Genomic DNA, 24,710 nt, shown 5'->3' on the forward strand with positions numbered 1-24,710 from the left:
ATGATTGACGAATACAAAATACACATTTCATTTCCAGTCATTTTAAACCTATTTCTAATATCAACATCTATTATCATTACATTTCCTGTTCTTCAGAAACGTTCATTATTTCCTCCCTGCAGTCAAGTTTAAAAAAGTATTATGAGATATGCCTATTATTAGCCATATAAAATGAACTATCTTCCTAGTATGTAAATAATAGTTTATAATTATGTTTAAATGCATTTCGTAACTGCCCATGTCCAAATATTTTTTTTACTTAGACTAAACCTCACCTTCAAATCAGGATGTTTCACAATGTATTTCAAACATTTGTCACAACAAAATGATAAGGCAATCTTTCTGTATCTGTCCTGTATCTCTCTGTAAACCACATACATTCCTTAATGCACATGTTTTTGCTACCCTCTTTAATTTTTTTAATGTTCTATATCACCAAAATGTGTTATTTCGCTGGCTTCACACGGAAGCCCTAAATGTTATGTATATAGAGCCCAAATTACCATTTTTTTCTAACAGTATATGGTGTCCATTTCAAGGAAGGGAACGCCGAGAGACTGGGATAATTCGAGCCAACACGCCTACAGCATTCCCACATTCTCAGACACAATACGCTGACTACTCTATACATTGTCTGTTCTTGTAAACTATGTTAACTGCATCGTTATACAAACCATGCGCTCGACCAGCAGGCCTACTTCAAGGCACCCAGATCTGTCATATAGAACAAACTATGTGCCCAAAATATTTTAAATATAGGCTAAATGTTTGCCATATTAAAAATATGACTGAGTGACCAATGTCACGGCTGCTTAGTGAGGGCTATTCGCGCAGAAATTCAACTCCTGTTTTGTGCCTATCTATAGCCTATGTTATGCATGATGTACGCCCATGATTTTACCTGGATCATTACCACAGAAAGGGGAAAATAATTGTCATTTTACCATAGTCCAAACCCTTAGGGATATCATTCTCATCTCTTCTCAAGACTGCACTTTTCCCATCTCAACGCTCTTGCGCCAGGCACCTTGCGTTAAAAGCATCAGACAATTGGGCAAGTTAGGCCATTTAAAAACAAATACATGCAGTTTTCTTGACGGTAACGTTCAAGGGGAATAGTTAAAGTGTTGAATTGCCATCTACCAAATGCCTTTCTTGGTGACTGTTATTTTTGCGTCACCCTCTGCCTTATCCAATGCAAACAACATTCGCTGGCGTGTCACAGGCATTGCTCCAATCCCCCTTTATTTAACCGTATGGGACTGGTTGCACCCTCCCTCTTTCCGGGTTCCGTCATCACCTTCTCACACTGATCAGTGGAGCCAGTCTATCCTATAAGCGCGCTCACAGCCAACCTGCTAACATTCGCTGACACCCTCACGTTTCAGAGCCGGAGGAAATGGCCACGAGGATATAGTCTTTGTTATTAGATTTAATTCAAAAGCTGTGCGTTGGAGGAATAGATTGCCTTCTGGAACTAATAATCTCTGTACACCGTATTTAGATTACCTTGACAACCGGTCTCAGTGATTGACAGCAGGACCGATACATGCGAGTTGTTGATGCGCTTAAAAACTTTTATGAACCGAAGGTTCTACTTGGTCTTACCCGTTATGGTGATTTTTCCATTTAGGCTATTGCAATATTTTTTTTCTTGTTGAAAAATACACATCTTCACCTTGCTGCAGGATTCTTCTTTATTGCCACTGCGGATTACAATTCTCAATTGGATGTAAAAGGCATCAACTTGATACACCACCTTCTCTGCGGACTGACACATTCCCTGTGTCTTACCTTTTTATCTTCAAGACAGGCGCATGTCGATGGCGCAAAGGGTAGGCTTTAGTGCAGTTGCAATGTATCATTTCTTAGTTGACTTTAAACTTCTGCCTCATGTTGATCGAACCTAATTTACCCATAAATAATCTGGACAGGCCGAGAACATCTCAATGCTCCACATACAAGCAGCCTACAAATGGAGTTTTTCTCCGCAGTCTGCAGCCTGCATTAGACTAGTTGTTCTGTTTTCCATCCATGGGAAATTTGATTACATTAATGTTCACTGTCATTCTCATGAGTAAAGGCTTGTGTTTGGGGGGATGTCTGTAGCCTACGATAAATCCGTGATAGAAGCATACCAGCTGACAGTCCACGAGTTTCTCACATGTAACTCTGTCTTTCTCCATCCAGTACGATGAGCTGTCCCACTATGGTGTTGGGATGGACGGAGTTGGACTCCCGGCGTCCATGTATGGAGACCCGCATGCTCCCCGGCCGCTTCCGCAAGTCCACCACTTGAACCATGGTCCGACTGCACATCCAACCCAGCACTATGGATCCCACGCACCCCACAACATCATGCCCAGCATGGGCAGCGTGGTGAACGACGCATTAAAAAGAGACAAAGATCAAATCTATGGGTGCGCATCAGAAATATTCCACATTAGTGTCTGCTAGGTTTTCTTATTCTTGTTAGACCTATACTCATAACATTTAGAAGTGAATAGGGTATTTATCGACATTTCGAGAAATTAGAACCAAATCCTAATTTGACAGAGGCTACGTGCATAAATCGAGTTTATGTCAATGCCACAAATAATGTGTTTTACGGGTCAGATTGTGGCCGTTATCCTGAGTGGAGACACTTCACATTTATCAGCTATGCTAGGCTAAAAACAAATACAAGACACGGATTATGAAACCTTAAATAAAATACAATCCACTTAAACAAAACGTGTATTTAACATTCCTGATTTAATTGACGTTGATGTTTTGCCTGCATCATGTTGCAGTCACCCGTTGTTCCCTCTGCTCGCCTTGGTGTTTGAGAAGTGTGAGTTGGCGACCTGCACGCCCAGGGAGCCTGGAGTAGCGGGTGGCGATGTCTGCTCCTCAGACTCCTTCAACGAAGACATCGCTGTCTTTGCAAAACAGGTACTTGTGGTTTATGATAAGCCCTTTTTTATGACCTAAACTATAGATAACGATAGGAATAGGGGGTTGTATAGCCTGCTTTAGACATTATCTGTGCTTTTAAACGTTAATCATATTTTCCTTTTTTTATGTTTGATAATTGATGGACAGATGGATGGATTGTTTGATTGCTTGCCTGTTTGATTGATAGATTGATGGACTATCTGATTGATTGCGGTATGCAGACAATAGACTAATATGATGCTTTCTCTGTAGATACGGGCAGAAAAACCGTTATTTTCATCGAATCAAGAGGTGGACAATTTGGTAAGCCAGTTAACTTGCATGTCCACTTTTTACGCATCAATAGCGCAGCTGGATAAATCGTGTCATAGTGTTTTGTTTCACTTTGTTTAAATACAACACGAAAATTCAGAACGTTCCATTGAAGGAGCAACAGGAAACGCAGACGAGTCGTGGTCAAAGGCCTATTTTGCTCCTCTGCAGCGGGTAGTCGCGGAGGTCCTTGCCTTGGGCATCCCAAAACCAGGGACTGTCTAGGAACCATTGCTCTGCTAAAGCATCTATTTGATTAAGAAAATACATTGTTTTAAGTCATGTAACATACTGTAACATATGGCTACTTTACTGTATAGGCCTACACTGTGCATTCATTCATTTATGGTGTTATTACATTGGCCTAGTTACTATTCATTCATGTATGGTGTTATTACATAGGCCTAGTTACTATTCATTAATGTATGGTGTTATTACATAGGCCTAGTTACTATTCATTAATGTATGGTGTTATTACATTGGCCTAGTTACTATTCATTAATGTATGGTGTTATTACATTGGCCTAGTTACTATTCATTAATGTATGGTATTATTACATAGGCCTAGTTACTATTCATTCATGTATGGTGTTATTACATAGGCCTAGTTACTATTCATTAATGTATGGTGTTATTACATAGGCCTAGTTACTATTCATTTGAGGCAAACATGTCAGCATGACTAAATCCTAAATTTTATGTTTGTTTTTTTCCAGATGATCCAAGCTATTCAAGTATTGCGATTTCATCTTTTAGAATTAGAGAAGGTAAATTATGTTTTATTTATTTATTGTATTTAATGCTTTACTCTTTGCTTTTTTGTTGTTATATATGTTTTGTACGAACGTTATACAATCACTCATAACAGCATAGCTTTAACTTCTTGAAGTGTAATATTTTACTCTAACACACATAGTCCTACGCATGGCTGTGACACCGAGATCTTGTAAGGGTGCTGCTAACACGAATTTTCATTGAATAGGTGCATGAGCTCTGCGACAACTTCTGCCATCGGTACATCAGTTGTTTGAAAGGCAAAATGCCCATCGACTTGGTCATAGATGATCGAGATGGCTGCAAATCTGACTTAGATGACCTGACGGGATCTTCCACAAATCTAGCAGATCACGTGAGTGTCTTGGCTTCAAAATTACATACTGGTGCTAATTCTTGCAAGGGGTGCTGCTAACAGCATGGTGTTTAGGATGTACAAAACTATAATTTCAAGATCATGGGCAATTTAGCATAATTGTGAGTCAGTTTGTTATATAACAAATTTAATCGAATGTTTTTAAAATAAACGGTCTAACATTGAATTTACTGGTTACTATTAAACAATTATTGTATTAATAAACCTATCAACAAAAAAGTAATTCAATGCACCTACATATCTGCAAAAAAGAGTGCTAGGGGTGATGTGTACTGAGGGAAGTTTCGTAGAGCTCTCATGTCTTCTTAAAAAGAGGAGGAATGAGAGAAGGAATTGTTCCCCTTTTTCAGCTCTATTGTACAAATCATCTATTTTATAGGTTGATGATGATGATGATGATGATGATGATGGTGATGATGATGAGGATGATGATGGTGATGAAGATGATAATGATCGTGATGATGATGGTGGTGGTGATGATGATGATGATGAGGATGGTGGTGATGAGGATGATGATGAAGATGGTGATGATGATGAGGATGATAATGTTGATGATGGTGGTGATGAGGATGATGTTGATGATGGTGGTGATGATGATGATGATGATGTTGATGATGGTGGTGATGATTATTTAGTCTGCATGATGAAGAGTACAGCTGGATGTGTCCTGTTGGGGACTAGTGTTTGATTTTACACTTGAATGCTAAACCAATTGGATTACTATTGTCGGTAAAGAGGAGGGTCTTTGTCAATCCATGGGTCTATAGGGTGCCCCTACACGGGCTCTTTCTCCTCCCACATGTCGATTCTGATATCATGGTTCCTTAATAACCCTACGGTACTGGAGCAATGGCATGAACTTTGTGTTGGGGAGATTCCTCATATTAGATTGCTGTCCTGTATACTAAGTAGGTTTATTTGAAGAATCTCAAATATAAAATATTTTGAGCTTTGTTTAACACTTTTTTGGTTACTACATGATTCCATATGTGTTATGTCATAGTGTTGATGTCTTCACTATTATTCTACAATGTAGAAAATAGTAAAAATAAAGAAAAACCCTTGAATGAGTAGGTGTTCTAAAACGTTTGACCGGTAGTGTAAATATATTTTTAATTCCATTCCTTTACTTAGATTTGTGTATATTGTGTGTATTGTTGTGAAATTGTTCGATATCACTTTTTAGATATTACTGCACTGTTGGAGCTAGAAACACAAGCATTTCGCTAAACCTGTAATAACATCTGCTAAACACGTGTATGTGATCAAATAAAATGTGATTTGATTTGATTTGATTTAGTTTACGTGTGAGAAGTTCATGACAAATCTTCAGGAGTTTAGAACTCTGTTCACTCTGCCAGTTCTATTTCTACAGGGAAGGCAGCTAAACCTCACAATGAGGGAGAGTACTACAGTATGTTGGTTCTCTTTGTGACACACCAACTCTGCCTCTTTTTTGGAAATGTCTGAGGGAGTCCACAACCCAGCCTATATCCAAGAGAGAACAGCTCAATATTTGTGTTGATATCACAAACTTGCAGAGTAAGAAGACTCATCTGAGTTACGGGATGACTGGCTTGAAAAATGTGTGATTGAAGATCAGTTGGAATCAGTTATGATATCATAATTTATGATCTATTTGTATTATCTTAACTTCTCTGCCTTTATGGATCTCAGTTTGGAAGATACATTTTAAAGAAGGATAGACCGCACTGTATCTGTAATTAATGTAATCTTAACAGCTGGGGTGTGAGTGAGTAAAGAACCCCCTTCATTAGCTTGATAAACGTGGAAACACATGGCACTTTGAATGGGGACGCCACACAAACAGCTTTCTAATTACTGTGTGTTGGGATGGAAAAGGGGTCTGCTCGTCGAGCTCGTCGAGAGGCCTCATTCACACTGCGCTGCCATTGTTGCTGTGATTATTCTTGTCGTTGGCTGAGCTCTTCATCTGAGCACCATCCGGCGAACAGCTGACGCCAAGAGGCTGAAGAGGTTGCTCTGCTGTTTGGCCCTCAGCTTTAGACTGTCTAAGTACCCTGGTCCCTGTGCATATATGGCCCAATAAATAGGTGTTCGGGAGACCACTGGGCTTCAGAATCAGTCAAGACACCGGAGGATAGAAGAAAGAAAGAAGTGTTGCAGGAGCTCTGGTGCTGATTGCTTTAGGTCTACAGTATTAGCTAGAGTAGATGAATATCAGCTTTAACGTTTTATTTTTATTTTATTTTATTTTGCCACCATCTCAGTCTCAGGGAAAATGGTAATTTAGATTGTTAGATTATTGGATTATGGATTTTTTTGGACATATTCTATTTTCTTATTGACGACATGGTCAAATTGTGCGCTGTGGTAAATTGGCTTGGTTTGTGTGTGTTTGAGTATGTATGTTTGTGTGTGTGTTAGGGAGTTACATTGACTTTCAGTTATGGCATACTGTATCCACTGTTCTCTAATGTGATCTCTTTTTATCTTTCTTTCTTTCTTTCTCTCTCGCTCTCTCTCTCTCTCTCTCTCTCTCTCTCTCTCTCTCTCCCTCTCTCTCTTTCTCTCCCTCCTCTGCTGTTGTGTGGTCGGGACGGGGGATATGTTGATGACCCTCTCTGTGGACCCCAGAACCCAGCGTCCTGGAGAGACCTGGATGACGCCCACTCCACGCCCTCCGTGGGCACCCCGGGGCCCTCCAGCGGGGGCCACATCTCCCAGAGTGGGGACAACAGCAGCGAACTCGGTAAGAGAACCACAGCTTCTCTTTAGACTCAATATCATATCAAAGGTTGACCTCAGTGCTGACCTCATACAAAGGCAGTGGTCTTTTCTCTACTTGTGGGCTTTAGATGAATGATAAGCAAATCATAATGATAAGCAGTTATTGTTTCTCCATCCTTATCATTCAGATAAATTTGAGATAAGAGGTTGTTGTTGAATCAACAGCTAGTTTGTTGGGTTTTGATGGTGACTATGTAGTTTTATCACTTATCCAGGTCAGGTGATAAAGTTCAAAAGTTGAATCTGATATGATGGGGTAATTATTGCCAGTTACTGGTTTTGCATGACTGTGTCCAGTATTGCTGTATAATAGCCTACTTGGCTTTCTGTCCATGTGCCGGCTGTTCATTTGGCCTGAGATGAGCTCATTGGAGGCTATAAGGGTTTTATGACTTGTTTTTGTTTTTCTCTCCTATAGCCACAGTAAAAATAGAATAGATTTTAAAGCAACTTACCACCCTCTGCCCATCAGGCATCAATAGCAGGGCATTGAGCTAAACAATGGCAGGATGTTTTGTAAGACAAGAAGCAATTCAGAGGATGAAAGGACAGTCAGAAACAAAGATTAAGTTTATTCCTCGTTCTGATTTTACCACAGTTTCTTCAGTTATCCTAACTATCTGAAAAACATGTTCAACGAATTTCACTTAGCCTAGTATCCATGTCATGTTTAATGTAATTGTATGCCCTAACACAGTAAAACTGACTATGTGAATTGTATTGTCAGCAAAGAGAGGGGAAGAGGATGGTGTGAATGGCTTTTTCCTTGGTTCCTCTGGAGTTGTTTATTTTAAAAAAACAAAAGCGAGGGGACATCCAAAGTCCACATCTCCCTGCCCTTTTGACCTGGGTAGAGAATGCATAGAGGCTGGGGAAGCACAATAACCCCTGCCGTGGAGCTGGGAAGGACAGAGCCACTTTATGTATGGAGGAACAAAGGGGAGTCCCAGTCCTCTGGTAGCAGGATCTGATGCTTCCCTGCCCACCTGCTGCTCCTCGTAGTCCTCCTGGGGACTGCTATGTTTTCATCCATTATTTTCATCCCTTGTTTTTATCTCTTGTTTTCATCCCTTGTTTCCATCCCTTTACTCATTAAAGGGGATGAGGAAAGCAAACACTTTTAACATCGGAAGGGACCTGGGGGCCAAAGCGGGGCCTTTATGTCAGTAGTGCAGGCCTGGCTAGATTACTGATGCTCTTCAAAGTATCTACTATGAGAGAGCTCCTATTGTCCTAATGGACATTAGTCATGGTTGTGTGGGCCAATGATAAAAGCCTTTAAAGGGTTAACCTACAGTCTTATCTAATGGGGGAGAATTGTGGTTGGTATGGTTAGTATCAACCACAGGTTATGGCTTAGTGGCTATGTTAGCCATGTAGCTAACCACTAGCCCATTGGCTTATGTAGTCTTTGGTTGTTTTCCTGTAAGGTGTGTGATATGCAGAGGGGAATGTCTTTGATCCCAGCTCCCCCGGAGTGACTCTCAGATAGATAGGGCACAGGGACAGTTCTAAAAGGGATGAGCTATCCTAGGAATGTTTTTTGGGGGCGGGGCTTGGAATATCCATCATAAAAAAAGGAAAGGAAGCCAAGGGGAACTAGCTGCTGTGAAGCTGCTGTACACTAGCATTTACAAAGAGGGGAATGCAGAGCGGGAAGAAACAGGATAGAGTCAGCGCATCTTTTTGTCTCCTCCGAATACCACCGAAAATGGAATCCAGAACTGCTGGTGGTGACATACCAATGACACTCCAGGCTAATGTCCCCATATAATCTGTGACAAGATGCTCTCACAAATAACAAGGGAGAGAGGCACAGGAACTAGAAGAGTTCATCTTAATCCAGCCCTTACACTCCAAATCAATAGGATAAAGGCCTCTGGGAGGAACCATTCTAGATATATTCATCAACATCAGTATAGGATTCCCAGGGTCTTGGAAAGCTTCCAGACAACATCTCCCATTTAGCAGTGTGCATCATGGGTAATAACAGGAGGGGCTGAGAAGTGTCATTGGTGATGGATCAGGTCCAGGTGAGCTCATTAGGCTAGCTGCATTGGGTTCCCATCACTGATGCAGGCCAGAATACAGCAATCAGTTCTGTTAGCTAATAGCCAACCCTGCACTTTGTCTGATATGACCATGTCATCATGTGGATTCTCTTGCCTCATCTAGTTGTCCCAGTTTATACCTAACTGTAGGAGCACTGGTCGCTGATGTTGTTGATGAGAGAGAGGAAGAGAAAGGGAGAGAGAGGAGAGACAGAGAGGAAGAGAGAGGGAGAGAGAGAAGGAGAGACATAGAGAGGAAGATAGAGGGAGAGAGAAGGAGAGTGAGAGAGGGAGAGAGAGGGGTTTAGAGTAGGGTGTTGGGGGCTGGAAGCCAGCCAAGGATGCCTCTCTTCTTCATATCTTAGGGTGCTGTTTTCCTTAAAGCGCCCGAGGCAGTACTCCAGCCTTCCCCACGGCAGCAGTCCTTGCCCCCCCCCCCCGGTCATGAGTGCAGACACTGGGGCAGGCACGCGGGGGGGAGGGAGGAAGGGAGCGGGGTAGGCAGGCAGGCGAGGGGCTAGGCCACGGGAGGAGCGTTCCACGGGTACGATTTTGAGAGTAGTGCACTGTCACACTGCTTAGATTGGCTGAGTTGCCAGGGAACAGTCAGAAGCGATTAGCGTAGCAGAGGATCTGCCCTGCGGCCTTCCCTCTCTGGAGCAGGAAAAAAGAGAGGGCTGGAGGAGAGGAGGAGGGGGGCCAGGAGGGGTTGACGCTCCTTAGAGGAGGAGGGGGGCCAGGAGGGGTTGACGCTCCTTAGAGGAGGAGGGGGGCCAGGAGGGGTTGACGCTCCTTAGATATAATTAGGCCGTGCTGGTGACTTCCTATTTTTCATTCTTTCCCTTATTCTCTCTTCCATTGTTTTCAGTTATTTGGTACAGAAACAGATACATAACTTATTTAAAATGACCAACATGGATTTTTGTCATTTCGATCACCCGCACCAGCCCACATGTTTAGTCATTGATAGGTATCGTTTTTTTATTGATTATTTCACCACTCAAGGTATTTCTGAACAAAATGTCTCTCCTAGCCTGTGAGAAAGGATATTAACTGTCCTCTCTGAAACGACAGATCTCTTCAGCACCATCCTCCAAGACCTCTCTTCCCACAACAAACCTCCTCATTTTTTGTTAGTCATAAGACCAAAAGCTTAGAAAAGAAACCTGTTATAAAACCTTGTTATAACATCTATGAACAGAGGGGGTAAGGAATAGTGGACACACAAAGTAAAGCATCACATAAGCAAAGGAGACAGTGGTCAAACAACCTGCCCTGTCCTTGACTTGGACTACACCATCCATCAGAACACCACAGCCCCTGCCCCCATCCCCAACCCAACACACCACTCCTCCTCCAACCCCACTCAGTCCAAGTCATCCTTTTTAATGTCAATATTCATTAGCTGAAATATTTATGCATGATTATAGGTGCATATATAGGAGCCCCTTTGATTGATGTATCCCCAAAAACAAAAAGACATGCCAGGGCAAATCTTATGAAAAGTAGGGTTCCAGTCCCGCCTCCGGGGAGGAGTCTCTCAGATGCATTATTCACATCCCCTGCAGGCAGGCTTTCAAGGCATCTCTGCCCCGAGGGCAAGAAAAATAACCACCACTGTTAAAAGAAAATCATCTCGGCTGATGCACAATTAATGGCGGAGAGAGAGAAGGAAAGAGACAGAGAGAGAGAGAGAGAGAGAGAAAGAGAGGGAGAGAGAGTGCACAGAAGGTTCTGTGATGGAGAGCAATGTGGAGCGAGGGCAGGGGCGGAAGCCGCGGAAATCTCAGTTTAAAAGGGTGCCTTCGAGCTTTGATCCATGAGAAGGTTCTCATTGAAACAATAATGCCAGTAGGAGAGAGAGAGGCTGTGTGTGTTGTGTGGCTGTGTGTGTGTGTGTGTGTGTGTGTGTGTGTGTGTGTGTGTGTGTGTGTGTGTGTGTGTGTGTGTGTGTGTGTGTGTGTGTGTGTGTGTGTGTGCGTAGGGGTAGGGTAGGTCACTGAACACTTGGGGGGCTTGAGGGGGAATGACCTCAACCCAGCCCCCAGCCCCATAACACCCCCCTCCAACCACCCAAACACCCTTAGCACACATAGACAAAAGGAGCACCCTGCTTTCAACTTCACAGGTGAGGGGGTTTGTTATGTTTTGTGATGTCATACCTTAACTATGAGGTCACAATTGTTATTTTTGTTATTATGACATTTTTCCCTCTTTTTTTTTACAACTAAACCATTTGTCTTTATCAAATGGTGGAATATCTATACTGGGCAAAAATATAAACACAATATTTAAAGTGTTGGTCCCATGTTTCATGATCTGAAATAAAAGATCCCAGAAAATTTCCATACACACAATAATTGTATTTTTCACATATTTTGTGCATAAATTTGTTTATATCCATCTTAGTGAGCATTTCTCCTTTGCCAAGAGAATCCATCCACCTGACAGGTGTGGCATATCAAGACGCTGATTAAACAGCATGATCATTACACTGGTGCACCTTGTGCTGCGGACAATAAAAATCCACTCTAAAATATGCAGTTTTGTCACATGACACAATGGGCAGAGAGCAATGTTGAGCGATATGTCTCAAGTTTTGAGGGAGCGTGCAATTGGCATGCTGACTACTGGAATGTCCACCAGAGCTGTTACCAGAGAATTGAATGTTTTTTTACCATAAGCCGTCCCCAACATCGTTTTAGAGAATTTGTCAGTACCTCCATCTGGCCTCACAACCGCAGACCATGTGTAACCACGCCAGCCCAGGACCTCCACATCCGGCTTCCTCTCTTGTCTGAGATCAGCCACCTGGACAGCTGATGAAACTGAGGAGTATTTCTGTGTGCAATAAAGCCCTTTTGTGGGGAAAAAATGTATTCTGATTGGCTGGGCCTGGCTCCCCAGTGGGTAAATAAAAATGCTGCCTGCGCATTGTGTCTGGCCACGGCTCTTACTTCATGTCAAGCCTGCAACCTGGGTCTAACAGCCAGTACTTCATGTGAAACTTCCAGCCTGGCTCTAACAGTCAGTACTTCATGTGAAACTTGCAGCCTGGCTCTAACAGTCAGTACTTCATGTGAAACTTACAGCCTGGCTCTAACAGTCAGTACTTCATGTGAAACTTACAGCCTGGCTCTAACAGTCAGTACTTCATGTGAAACTTACAGCCTGGCTCTAACAGTCAGTACTTCATGTGAAACTTACAGCCTGACTCTAACAGTCAATACTTCATGTGAAACTTACAGCCTGGCTCTAACAGTCAGTACTTCATGTGAAACTTGCAGCCTGGCTCTAACAGTCAGTACTTCATGTGAAACTTACAGCCTGGCTCTAACAGTCAGTACTTCATGTGAAACTTACAGCCTGGCTCTAACAGTCAGTACTTCATGTGAAACTTACAGCCTGGCTCTAACAGTCAGTACTTCATGTGAAACTTACAGCCTGGCTCTAACAGTCAGTACTTCATGTGAAACTTACAGCCTGGCTCTAACAGTCAGTACTTCATGTGAAACTTACAGCCTGGCTCTAACAGTCAGTACTTCATGTGAAACTTACAGCCTGGCTCTAACAGTCAGTACTTCATGTGCAACTTACAGCCTGGCTCTAACAATCAATACTTCATGTGAAACTTACAGCCTGACTCTAACAGTCAGTACTTCATGTGAAACTTACAGCCTGACTCTAACAGTCAGTACTTCATGTGAAACTTACAGCCTGACTCTAGCAGTCAGTACTTCATGTGAAATTTACAGCCTGGCTCTAACAGTCAGTACTTCATGTGAAACTTACAGCCTGGCTCTAACAGTCAGTACTTCATGTGAAACTTACAGCCTGGCTCTAACAGTCAGTACTTCATGTGAAACTTACAGCCTGGCTCTAACAGTCAGTACTTCATGTGAAACTTACAGCCTGACTCTAACAGTCAGTACTTCATGTGAAATTTACAGACTGGCTCTAACAGTCAGTACTTCATGTGAAACTTACAGCCTGGCTCTAACAGTCAGTACTTCATGTGAAACTTACAGCCTGACTCTAACAGTCAGTACTTCATGTGAAATTTACAGACTGGCTCTAACAGTCAGTACTTCATGTGAAACTTACAGCCTGGCTCTAACAGTCAGTACTTCATGTGAAACTTACAGTCTGGCTCTAACAGTCAGTACTTCATGTGAAACTTACAGCCTGACTCTAACAGTCAGTACTTCATGTGAAATTTACAGACTGGCTCTAACAGTCAGTACTTCATGTGAAATTTACAGCCTGGCTCTAACAGTCAGTACTTCATGTGAAATTTACAGCCTGGCTCTAACAGTCAGTACTTCATGTGAAACTTACAGCCTGGCTCTAACAGTCAGTACTTCATGTGAAACTTACAGCCTGACTCTAACAGTCAGTACTTCATGTGAAATTTACAGCCTGGCTCTAACAGTCAGTACTTCATGTGAAACTTACAGCCTGACTCTAACAGTCAGTACTTCATGTGAAATTTACAGCCTGGCTCTAACAGTCAGTACTTCATGTGAAACTTACAGCCTGGCTCTAACAGTCAGTACTTCATGTGAAACTTACAGCCTGACTCTAACAGTCAGTACTTCATGTGAAATTTACAGACTGGCTCTAACAGTCAGTACTTCATGTGAAATTTACAGCCTGGCTCTAACAGTCAGTACTTCATGTGAAATTTACAGCCTGGCTCTAACAGTCAGTACTTCATGTGAAACTTACAGCCTGGCTCTAACAGTCAGTACTTCATGTGAAACTTACAGCCTGACTCTAACAGTCAGTACTTCATGTGAAATTTACAGACTGGCTCTAACAGACATTACTTCATGTCAATCATGCTGCTCAGATTGAATTAAAGGCTCATCATTTTTTATGGAGCTCTGTCACTACAGTATATGCCCCTTTACATTATCCAAAACTGTAGCAGAATGTGGATGAGGTTGTGCAAATGTGGAAGATGTGGAATTTTCTGTTGCTATGCTGTTGCTATGCCCTAGACCTCTGCTACCCTTTCAGTGCGTGTTTCTGGCGAATGGAGGTGATGTGTCTAAGTTAAAGACATCTCCTAACATATCCCTTGTGGCTACTTTTTCTCTTGTTTTAGGAGATGGCCTTGACAACAGTCTGGCGTCGCCGGGTACAGGAGATGAGGATGACCTGGACAAGAAGAGACAGAAGAAGAGAGGTATCTTCCCCAAAGTGGCCACCAATATAATGCGAGCGTGGCTCTTCCAGCACCTCACGGTAAGACAGCAGGCCCGACCTGGTCCTAGCTCCAGCCCTAACCAGACTCTACTACTGGGATGGTTCTCAACCTTTTTTGCTTACTGTTACCCCAAACACGTCTTGCTCTGCCCAAAGTACACCCTCTTGTGCAACTGGTCATGACTATCATGCATTTAACCATGAGGCCCATGTTTTGTAGACATCTTCTGAATCTTCCCACATTCCCCATGTGGGTAGGCCAAGTACTCCTGGGGGTAATAGTAATACAAGTTACTGCATCCAACACTCAGTCATGTCACAACACAGGGGCATTGGTCTGTGACATTGTAGTGCTTCGCCAAATGATTTTCCCTGTGATTTTTTATTTGTAAAAAAACAGCAATTGTGGCTCATGGAACAGTGGGCTGTATAAAAGACAAGTAGTGTATGTTGTCTAACTGCAGTATCTCCATTATACAACACTTCGGAATAATGCCACTATACTGAGCGTCTGAACTTCGTTTTACAAAAACAGAATAGACTACTTTACCAGAATGCAACTCCTCTGTTCAGGCTCAGAAGGACTATCTGACATTCCAACGACTTCCAACCAATCGCCCGTGAGGAGAGTTTCACCTTTTATCTCCAGACCCAATAGACAGCGCTGCAGTCTCTGACTCCTCCTCCTTCTCCTCTGGTTTTCTACTTTTCTCCTCTCCACTCGTAGATGTTTTCAAAGCTCCTTATTTGTTTTCTGGGTGAAAATCTGTCACACATCTCCTGTACAGGAAGTAAGAACCTTTAGATTGGACAGATAACAAAGAAGAAGGAAAGGAAGGCTAATTGAATCATCCCCTCTCTGTTCCCTGTCTCTTTTCAGCCTCACTGGTTAGGCACAAGTGTTTGTCATGGAAGGATGTGGCTCGTAAACACGGTGTAAGGGGGACTTTGGCCCGTCGATGTCCTCTGAATGGTCCCATTGCAACACCCAGGCAATCAGCCATTCATCGGGCCACAGAGGGTGAAGGAGACGGATTATGTTTTGTCCCGACTTTACCGTTGAGGCTGGGGTCTGAGAAGGGGAGCGAGGGTCTTTCTCTAGATAGTCTTAGCCTTCAGCTGTTGTGCTCCTGTTCTGAGGAGGAACTCTAAAGATCCTCCTCTACAACGCTACAGAGAAAAGCAGCGATGGAAGACTTAGATCCATTCCCGGATTCATTATTGGCCTGTTAGCTGGTCATACAATAACTGTTGTTTTAGACCTCCACCTACATGCTGACTTAGACAGATCTTTGTGAAGCTCTCTTTTTAAAGCTAAAGTATTGAATTAGTTTCTACAAACATACATTGCATTTCGTAAAAACACAGCTATAAAAGAGTGCTCTTGATCAACCTTGATGCCCTGTTGGAGCTCAAAGGAATTTCTTGTTCAACCTTGAAGCCCTATTGGAACCCAAAGGAATAAGTCTTGTTCAACCATGAGGCCCTATTGGAGCTCAAAGGAATACGTATTGTTCAACCATGAGGCCCTATTGGAGCTCAAAGGAATTTCTTGTTCAACCTTGATGCCCTTTTGGAACTCAAAGGAATAAGTCTTGTTCAACCTTGAAGTCCTATTGGAACTCAAAGGAATACGTATTGTTCAACCATGAGGCCCTGTTGGAGCTCAGAGGAATTTCTTGTTCAACCTTGATGTCCTATTGGAACTCAAAGGAATAAGTCTTGTTCCACCATGAGGCCCTATTGGAGCTCAAAGGACTTTCTTGCTTAACCTTGATGCCCTATTGGAACTCAAATGAATTTATTGTTCAACCTTGATGCCCTATTGGAACTCAAAGGAATAAGTCTTGTTCAACCATGAGGCCCTATTGGAGCTCAAAGGAATTTCTTGTTCAACCTTGATGCCCTGTTGGAACTCAAAGGAATAAGTCTTGTTCAACCTTGATGCCCTATTGGAACTCAAAGGAATAAGTCTTGTTCCACCGTGATGCCCTATTGGAACTCAAAGGAATAAGTCTTGTTCCACCGTGAGGCCCTATTGGAACTCAAAGGAATTTATTGTTCAACCTTGATGCCCTATTGGAACTCAAAGGAATAAGTCTTGTTCAACCATGAGGCCCTATTGGAGCTCAAAGGAATTTCTTGTTCAACCTTGATGCCCTATTGGAACTCAAAGGAATTTATTGTTCAACCTTGATACCCTATTGGAACTCAAAGGAATAAGTATTTTTCAACCATGAGGCCCTATTGGAGCTCAAAGGAATTTCTTGTTCAACCTTGATGCCCTATTGGAACTCAAAGGAATTTATTGTTCAACCTTGATGCCCTATTGGAACTCAAAGGAATAAGTCTTGTTCCACCATGAGGCCCTATTGGAACTCAAAGGAATTTATTGTTCAACCTTGATGCCCTATTGGAACTCAAAGGAATAAGTCTTGTTCCACCGTGATGCCCTATTGGAACTCAAAGGAATAAGTCTTGTTCCACCATGAGGCCCTATTGGAACTCAAAGGAATTTATTGTTCATCCTTGATGCCCTATTGGAACTCAAAGGAATAAGTCTTGTTCCACCATGAGGCCCTATTGGAACTTAAAGGAATTTATTGTTCAACCTTGATGCCCTATTGGAGCTCAAAGGAATAAGTCTTGTTCCACCGTGATGCCCTGTTGGAGCTCAGAGGAATAAGTCTTGTTTAACCACAGCTCAATGACAGGTGACCTGAGTAAAGTAACATAGCTGATAAGGGTTCGGCATTGGAGAGAGGCCCCAATGTGACAACACTGTGGATTGGACTGGAAACATTAGCAGAGGGTTTTATTTAGGAAGATAGAGACGTTCTGCTGGGTTGAGGGAGGAGCACTGAGCCATCCGTCACTAGACTGTCAGACACCAAGCTGGGAGGTCACCATGACGATCTCTTGTGGCAACAATGGCTTTTGTCACCACCATTGCAGTTTATGTGTGTCTGTGTGTGTGTGTGACAGTGTTTCTGTTTGTGTGTGACTGTGACTATGTGTGCTCCTGTGTTTGTGTGTGTGTGTGTGTGTGTGTGTGTGTGTGTGTGTGTGTGTGTGTGTGTGTGTGTGTGTGTGTGTGTGTGTGTGTGTGTGTGTGTGTGTGTGTGTGTGTGTGTGTGTGTGTGTGTGTGTGTGTGTGTGTGTGTGTGTGTGTGTGTGTGTGTGTGTGTGTGTGTGTGTGTGTGTGTGACTGAAAGACCTGTTTAAAAATTGTTGTTGTTTCGAGCTCATTCCTCACCCGGCGACCACAGGAGGTGGCTGCAGCCCTGACAGCGCCCACCACCCTGTACCCTGTCTGCAATCTGCCGCCCTCCTCCCACTGTCACACCGCCAGCAGAGAGGCAGGGGACAGGGAGACAGGGGGACAGGGGCCAGGCCCTATTCAGGCCCTAATAAAGGTCTCCATTGGGTTCCTTTGTATCGCATTTGATCATTTGTCAAATCATGTCAAATAATGTCAAACAATGCCACACGCTTTGAGCCCAAAGTGTTCATGGGCCAATCAGTGGTCAGTCTTGGTTGTTCACTTGTGCTTATGCTAACTAGGGAGATTGACTTGTGTGTATATTAGCCAAGGGTCAGATGCGAGTCTACATTACATTTGATTACATTTCCTGAGTTATACTTTACCTTAGGTTGTGAATGGAAAGCCCCTGGTCCTATGTGACGTGTGTTTCTGTCTAGACATGATCGTTTGATCGTTTGTAAATGAATGCAAGCTGGGTGTTTTTTGTTTTTTTACTGAAGATGTAGTTTTTTCTGTCCTCTGTGTACCACAGCACCCCTACCCTTCAGAGGAACAGAAGAAGCAGCTAGCGCAGGACACAGGCCTCACCATCCTGCAAGTGAACAACTGGTGAGTAGCTAACTCCCAAGGCCCCACCCTAACCCTAACGCTAACCCTAAAGCTAACACTAACCCTAACGCTAACCCTAAAGCTAGCACTAACCCTAACCCTAACGCTAACCCTAAAGCTAACACTAACCCTAACGCTAACCCTAAAGCTAGCACTAACCCTAACCCTAACGCTAACCCTAAAGCTAACACTAACCCTAATGCTAACCCTAAAGCTAGCACTAACCCTAAAGCTAACACTAACCCTAACGCTAACCCTAAAGCTAGCACTAACCCTAACCCTAACGCTAACCCTAAAGCTAACCCTAACCCTAACGCTAACCCTAAAGCTAACACTAACCCTAACCCTAACGCTAACCCTAAAGCTAACGCTTATAAGCTAACCCTAAAGCTAACGCTTACGTATATACTGTACTCTATATCATTGACTGCATCCTTATGTAATACATGTATCACTAGCCACTTTAACTATGCCACTTTGTTTACATACTCATCTCATATGTATAGACTGTACTCGATACCATCTACTGTATCTTGCCTATGCTGCTCTGTACCATCACTCATTCATATATCCTTATGTACATATTCTTTATCCCCTTACACTGTGTATAAGACAGTAGTTTAGGAATTGTTAGTTAGATTACTTGTTGGTTATTACTGCATTGTCGGAACTAGAAGCACAAGCATTTCGCTACACTCGCATTAACATCTGCTAACCATGTGTATGTGACAAATAAAATTTGATTTGATTTGATTTATTTGAACTCTAACGCTAATCCTAACTCTAACCCTAAACCTAACCCTTGTGTTTCATTCTCTCCTTGATAACTTTCCTTCTTTCCTTCGTACCTCCTCCCAGGACTGGCTCATAGGCTTCTATCTAAATCTATGCTACAGCCATGTTTTTGACGAAGGGTGCACATTCTATGTTCAACTCTTTGGAAAGGGAACTAAAATGGAAGTGTTAAACGTACTCAATCTATCTTCACTGTCTGGGAAACATTAACAGGGAGATGTAACCCCCTCTCGTCCCCTTACATTCCCTCAGACTCATTTTACATGTATGACATGATGGATTAAAGCATATTTAAGGCCCGGCAACCTGGCCCCTTTGTAGATGGCTTATCCAATTCTGGGAAGGGGGGCAGGGTGCAATGTAATGGTCACAGAAGAAAGAGGAACAGATCCAGGGGGGGGGGGGGGATTTGGTTTCGAGATTGCACTTCTGGTGTGTTATCTAAAAGGTATCACTTTACTTTGAGTTTACACAGGGTCAGGTTTGGAATAAAGGATTTGACTTTGGCTTCTCGCGATTAATCCTCCCCCATCCCAGAATCCATATTGGGTTCTCAACACACTTAATTACATAGACGTGCACCTCCAATCCCGAGGAGTTAAGAATTATATTAGTTTTATTAATGGATCTAATTCAATACACTTATCAAAGCAGGCGAATGCTTTGCTTACCTATCTGTCCGGTCCTGCTGGTTCCTGTTGGGTCCTGTTGGATACAGTGGTACGTCTCTGACCGAAATTTGCCAAACGTTTAGCCTTATTACAGCCTGAGGCTGAAGGGGATAAACCCAAATCAATAGATCTGGTAAGCTATGTGGCTGTCTCCTAATACCCCAGATCATGTCAATAAGAATAAGACCGATTATAAACCTAATCCCTGAAGACACGAGACATTGGAATACTAGTAAAACTGGCGCAGGAAATTGTCATATTCTGTTTGATTGCTGAATGTTTTGATTGTGTATGATTATCTTAAAGAACTCCACCCTAAAACGGTACATTTTTATTTGTCTCATTCCTCCATTATTGATATAGTCCCAACATGTTTTGTGTGTCAACAATGAAGTTTTCAAGATATGTAACTTTCAAAATACAGAAATCTTGATGCATCATATGATGGACAGATGGGACTAATGAGACAAAGACAAATGGATAGTTTTTGGGGTGGAGTTGGCCTTTAAGCAGACCAGGAAGATGAATGTAAAGGACATCTAAAGCCAAGGAGAAGCTTCATGTACTGTGTATTCCATGTTGGTTTGAATTCTCTCCCCCTTCTCTCTTCCTCTCCAGGTTCATCAACGCCAGGAGGAGAATAGTACAGCCTATGATTGACCAGTCTAACAGATCAGGTACACCACAATTTCAATTGGTTCAAATAAATAACATACAATGGCTTTGTTTCTCAGTCATGTTTTTAATTGTACTATTACTGCATGATTTTGTAGATGAGGATGTTTTGAACGCCACCTTTATTCTTATGCTTTATCTCTTATGTCTTTTGGCTTCGACACATACGGACCAATAGAAATATAATTGTAATCTAGTACTGTAGCTCTATACTGACCTGCAGAAATATAATTACAATGTAGTATTACAACTATATACTTACCCGTAGAAATAGAATTACAATCTAGTATTATATCTCTATACTGACCAATAGAAATAGAATTACAGTCTAGTATTATATATCTCTATACAGACCAATATAAATATAAATATGATCTAGTATTATATCTCTATACTGACCCATAGAAATATAATTATAATCTAGTAGTATACAGTATACTGACCCATGTCTTGTTAATGTTACATCCACAGTGGGCCAGGGGACGGCATACAGCCCTGATGGGCAACCAATGGGAGGCTTTGTCCTCGACGGTCAGCAACACCTGGGGATTCGGCCTGGCGGTAAATAAGCAACCTTCATTCTCACCCTGTTATCTGTCCCTTTCTAAAATCTGTTTCTGTTCTGTTTGTCTATTCATGGGGTATTATTGTATATTGTCATATGAACCTGTGATTGCACCATGTAATTAGTTCCCCTCTCTGTCACTCATTCTGCAGGACCAATGGGTGGAATGGGAATGAATATGGGGATGGATGGTCAGTGGCACTACATGTAAACCCTGTCCAACTGAGGCAAGCCTGAAGAAGAAGATGGAGAAGTAAGCACAGTCTCATTCTCACTCCCCTGTTACATTTTCACCCACAAGCCCCCCTCCATTGTTCCTCTAATCCGCTCCATCTCTCCATCTCACCATCTCTCTCTCTCTCTCTCTCTCTCTCTCTCTCTCTCTCTCTCTCTCTCTCTCTCTCTCTCTCTCTACATTGCTCACCCTCTCTCCCTCATCTGCCCCCCTTCTCACCCCCTCCTCCATTGTTCTTCTATCCCTCTCCATTCCTTTTATCAATTTTTCTTTCCTTTCCATCCTCCTCTCCTTCTCCAGGGCTCAATCTGATTAAGAATGTGGGGTTCTGGACTCCCTCGGTCCCCCTCCAGCCCTATCAGCTCTCTGGGCCCTGCTGACAGTTCACAAATCAAGACGTATTGCCTGCCGGAGGCACTGGAGCTCACCAGATTTTATTTAACACCCACACTCCACTGCTCAATGAGCCACGCTATAATGACACTTACCTTGATTAATTGAGCTCTTTATATGTAAATAGAGAGCCCCGTGTTCGCCTCAATCTTCCCCGGATGCCAGTTCCGCCAACACAGCCCCTTTTCCCTTTCCGACATTTCACTGATTTTGCTAATCAAGTCCAAAGAGCACGAGGGTGATAGCAGCGAGGGTGCAGAGCCAACATTTAGAATACAGTCCACATAAAGATATCTTATTCACTCAAGCTGAATAATAATATCATTTTGAGAATATTTCAACCAATCATTTATCATTGAATAATCATTGACCGGTTACTGTAATGGCGTAATACAGGAGGCTGTTCTCCTCCCTTAATTTAATCTGTGGCAAGACCATATGCTGATTGTGACAGCTGTAAATTTACCCAGGGTTCCATGTGAGGTTGTTTTGCAGTAAAATTCACTTATTCCATGCATATTGGAGTCAGAGCCATAACATTTGTCTATTAAAAGATCCCTTAAGAATTACGCCACTGCACCAGCAATGTCCAAATACATGTACAAGCTGTAAGACCTATGTCTGACTCAGTCATGTGTAGCATTGTCTTTACCTCATAAGATTTTGGTTCTGTATTTGCAGTGTGTTTGGGTATGTTTGTATAAGAGACTGACCCAGGCTCCTTCTTCGTGTTACAGGCCTCCATGGTTTGCTCAGGGAAAATCCTGCCCGCTTGGTTCCAATGAGCGTGTGACTCCGCCCCAGTCACACCTGTACCTGTCATCTGACCACGCCCATCTCACCTCCCCACTGGAGCATAGAGGACCACACCCACATCTGCACAAACGCCGCCCACATTGACCTTTAATAACCCCACACCTGGAGGAAGACGAGGATCTACTAATAAACAACAACAAAAACAACAACATTTGCAGACAACAATCTTCCAAAACAAAAAAAGACTTCTGTATGAACAACGGAAGCTAAAATGACCTCAACAACATTTTGACACATTTTTTGTTTTCTTTTTTAAATTATTTATTTATTTTTCTACAATGGTGGACCATAGGGACAAGAACTTTTTAGTCTTTGCCCGAGATATATTGACACAGCCGGCACACACACACTAACACACATTCCCTCTCTCTCGCTCACACACACACACACACACACACACACACACACACACACACACACACACACACACACACACACACACACACACACACACACACACACACACACACACACACACACACACACTCGAACAAATACACACACTTCATCTTATGAACACAACATTTGAAAACAACCACTGTGGAATATCTAAAAAAGATTATGAAGAGTTTTAATAACTGTTGTGGTGTATAGACTTGTGCTTTTTCATTTGACTGTTTTATCCATGTTTGCGCTTTGTGATCATTAGTTTATGGAGTGAGAGTTTATCACTAATCCTGTGTGCTGTGGAACAGAGAGAAAGAGAGAAAGAGAGAGATTGCCTCAGAGTCTGCAGCCTGGAGCTTGTCTCAGATACTGCAGATGGCAGCCACATCCAGCTCCCAACAAAAAAACAAGCCCTCTTTTTATTTGTATTCTGAATGTGGCCCAGTTGCTTTTATTACCCATGCACTGAATGCATTTCATATATTTGTTATTATTCTGTTTTGATTTGGATTGTTCTGTGTTGTCCTGAATTCGGACTAAAGAGCTGATGGATTGACGTCATACTGGTAAGGTGGATCTTGGACCGACTTCCATTTAGATCAAGTTACAATAGTTTTATAGCACACGGGAAGAAGGAAAGGGTTTCTGCACTAAAGACCAAAATAAAAACACATTTTAAAACTTGACCTTAGAGTCTTTTTTCAGCACATATTCCATTTCTCCTGTGAAAGAAAAAAACTTTTGAGGAGAGAAAGAAAAGTTAGAGCTTGAGTTAATACTAAATATGATACTGTGACCTAATTCAGTTGGATAACATTTGAAGTAAATTTATTTTTTTGGTTTGCTGTTTGGGCGACATTTGCACATTAGCTACCTCGTGACATTGATTAAATATTGCATGTCTCTGTAAATATATATTTTTTCGTATTAACAAACAACAATTCGTATTCACACACGAGGTCACGTTACAGTTTGGTCGATATAGAACGATATAAGACGACCGTTTCTTATTGATTGAGGCTGGCAGGAATGATGGATGACCTACCGGGCTTCGAAACATACTGAGATAGGCTACTGCGAATCCCAAAGCCACTCTATTTTAAAAGAACAATGGGCATATGCCACAAAAATAACCGTGGAAGCAACGAGAATTTCATATATTTTCAAATAAATTGGTATGATGTCACTCCTCCGGCAAAAAGGAAAAAAAGAATTTGAAGCTGGGTCTTGTAGCCTAAAACAAAACGTGGATTGAGAAACATTCGTTCGTATATGGATTTATTATGAGACTCGTTGATATTGCTGTATTTTTTGAAGGATATATTCGTTTGACTAGTTTGCTGTCTGTATTGCAGGGTGTGAGGTGGACTGAGAAAAAATGCTGTGGGCTGCTTGGATCATTTATCAATGTCAGCCAGTGTGCGGATCTTGTGTGCTGGAGTATTGTTGAGGAGAATTACATAAGCAAGAGAGCAGCGACTCATGGGCAAATGGTTAATGTGCTATTATGAGTTAGGCATGCAAGTTAGGCCTATTCATTTTTATTCATATATATTTGTAATATTTTATCTTTAACTTCTTATTCTTATTATTGTTATTGTTTTATTTGATCGGCATCTAATTATTTCAGTAGTTTTTAAAATTATATTTCTCTTATTATAGGCATAATATGTAATAATTATGCCTTTTGAAACGGTTGCTATTTTTAGATTTAGCCTATATTTTTATATCTCACCGAATAGAAATTCCTCAACATCAGTGAATATTTTAGATAACTAATCAAAGATACCATTGGTTTTCTAAGATTAAATGTAGGATTGCATTTAAGAGCTTTTTGCGTTGTAAAATCAAATTAATTTCAATATT

General features: G+C 42.0%; 1 protein-coding gene across 1 annotated transcript; it reads left to right on the forward strand.

Annotated features, from left to right (window-relative positions):
- Positions 1 to 1,329: 1,329 nt before the first annotated feature.
- Positions 1,330 to 23,527, forward strand: LOC135557886 (homeobox protein Meis2-like). The gene is made up of 13 exons (XM_064991574.1): positions 1,330 to 1,835; positions 2,191 to 2,420; positions 2,793 to 2,934; positions 3,190 to 3,240; positions 3,966 to 4,016; positions 4,232 to 4,378; positions 7,019 to 7,133; positions 14,333 to 14,472; positions 18,231 to 18,307; positions 20,392 to 20,450; positions 20,920 to 21,009; positions 21,166 to 21,266; positions 22,379 to 23,527. Exons 1-12 carry the CDS (start codon positions 1,818 to 1,820, stop codon positions 21,222 to 21,224), a joined length of 1,179 nt encoding a protein of 392 aa, XP_064847646.1. The 5' UTR covers positions 1,330 to 1,817; the 3' UTR covers positions 21,225 to 21,266; positions 22,379 to 23,527.
- The last annotated feature ends 1,183 nt before the right edge of the window (positions 23,528 to 24,710 follow it).

The sequence above is a fragment of the Oncorhynchus masou genome, chromosome 16 (genome assembly GCF_036934945.1).
Source record: "Oncorhynchus masou masou isolate Uvic2021 chromosome 16, UVic_Omas_1.1, whole genome shotgun sequence".
NCBI classification, from domain to species: Eukaryota; Metazoa; Chordata; class Actinopteri; order Salmoniformes; family Salmonidae; genus Oncorhynchus; species Oncorhynchus masou.

Coding starts and splice junctions, on each gene's coding strand:
- LOC135557886 (XM_064991574.1), top strand. Junction 2,935..3,189: donor TCGCTGTCTTTGCAAAACAG/GTACTTGTGGTT, acceptor CTTTCTCTGTAG/ATACGGGCAGAAAAACCGTT. Junction 3,241..3,965: donor ATCAAGAGGTGGACAATTTG/GTAAGCCAGTTA, acceptor GTTTTTTTCCAG/ATGATCCAAGCTATTCAAGT.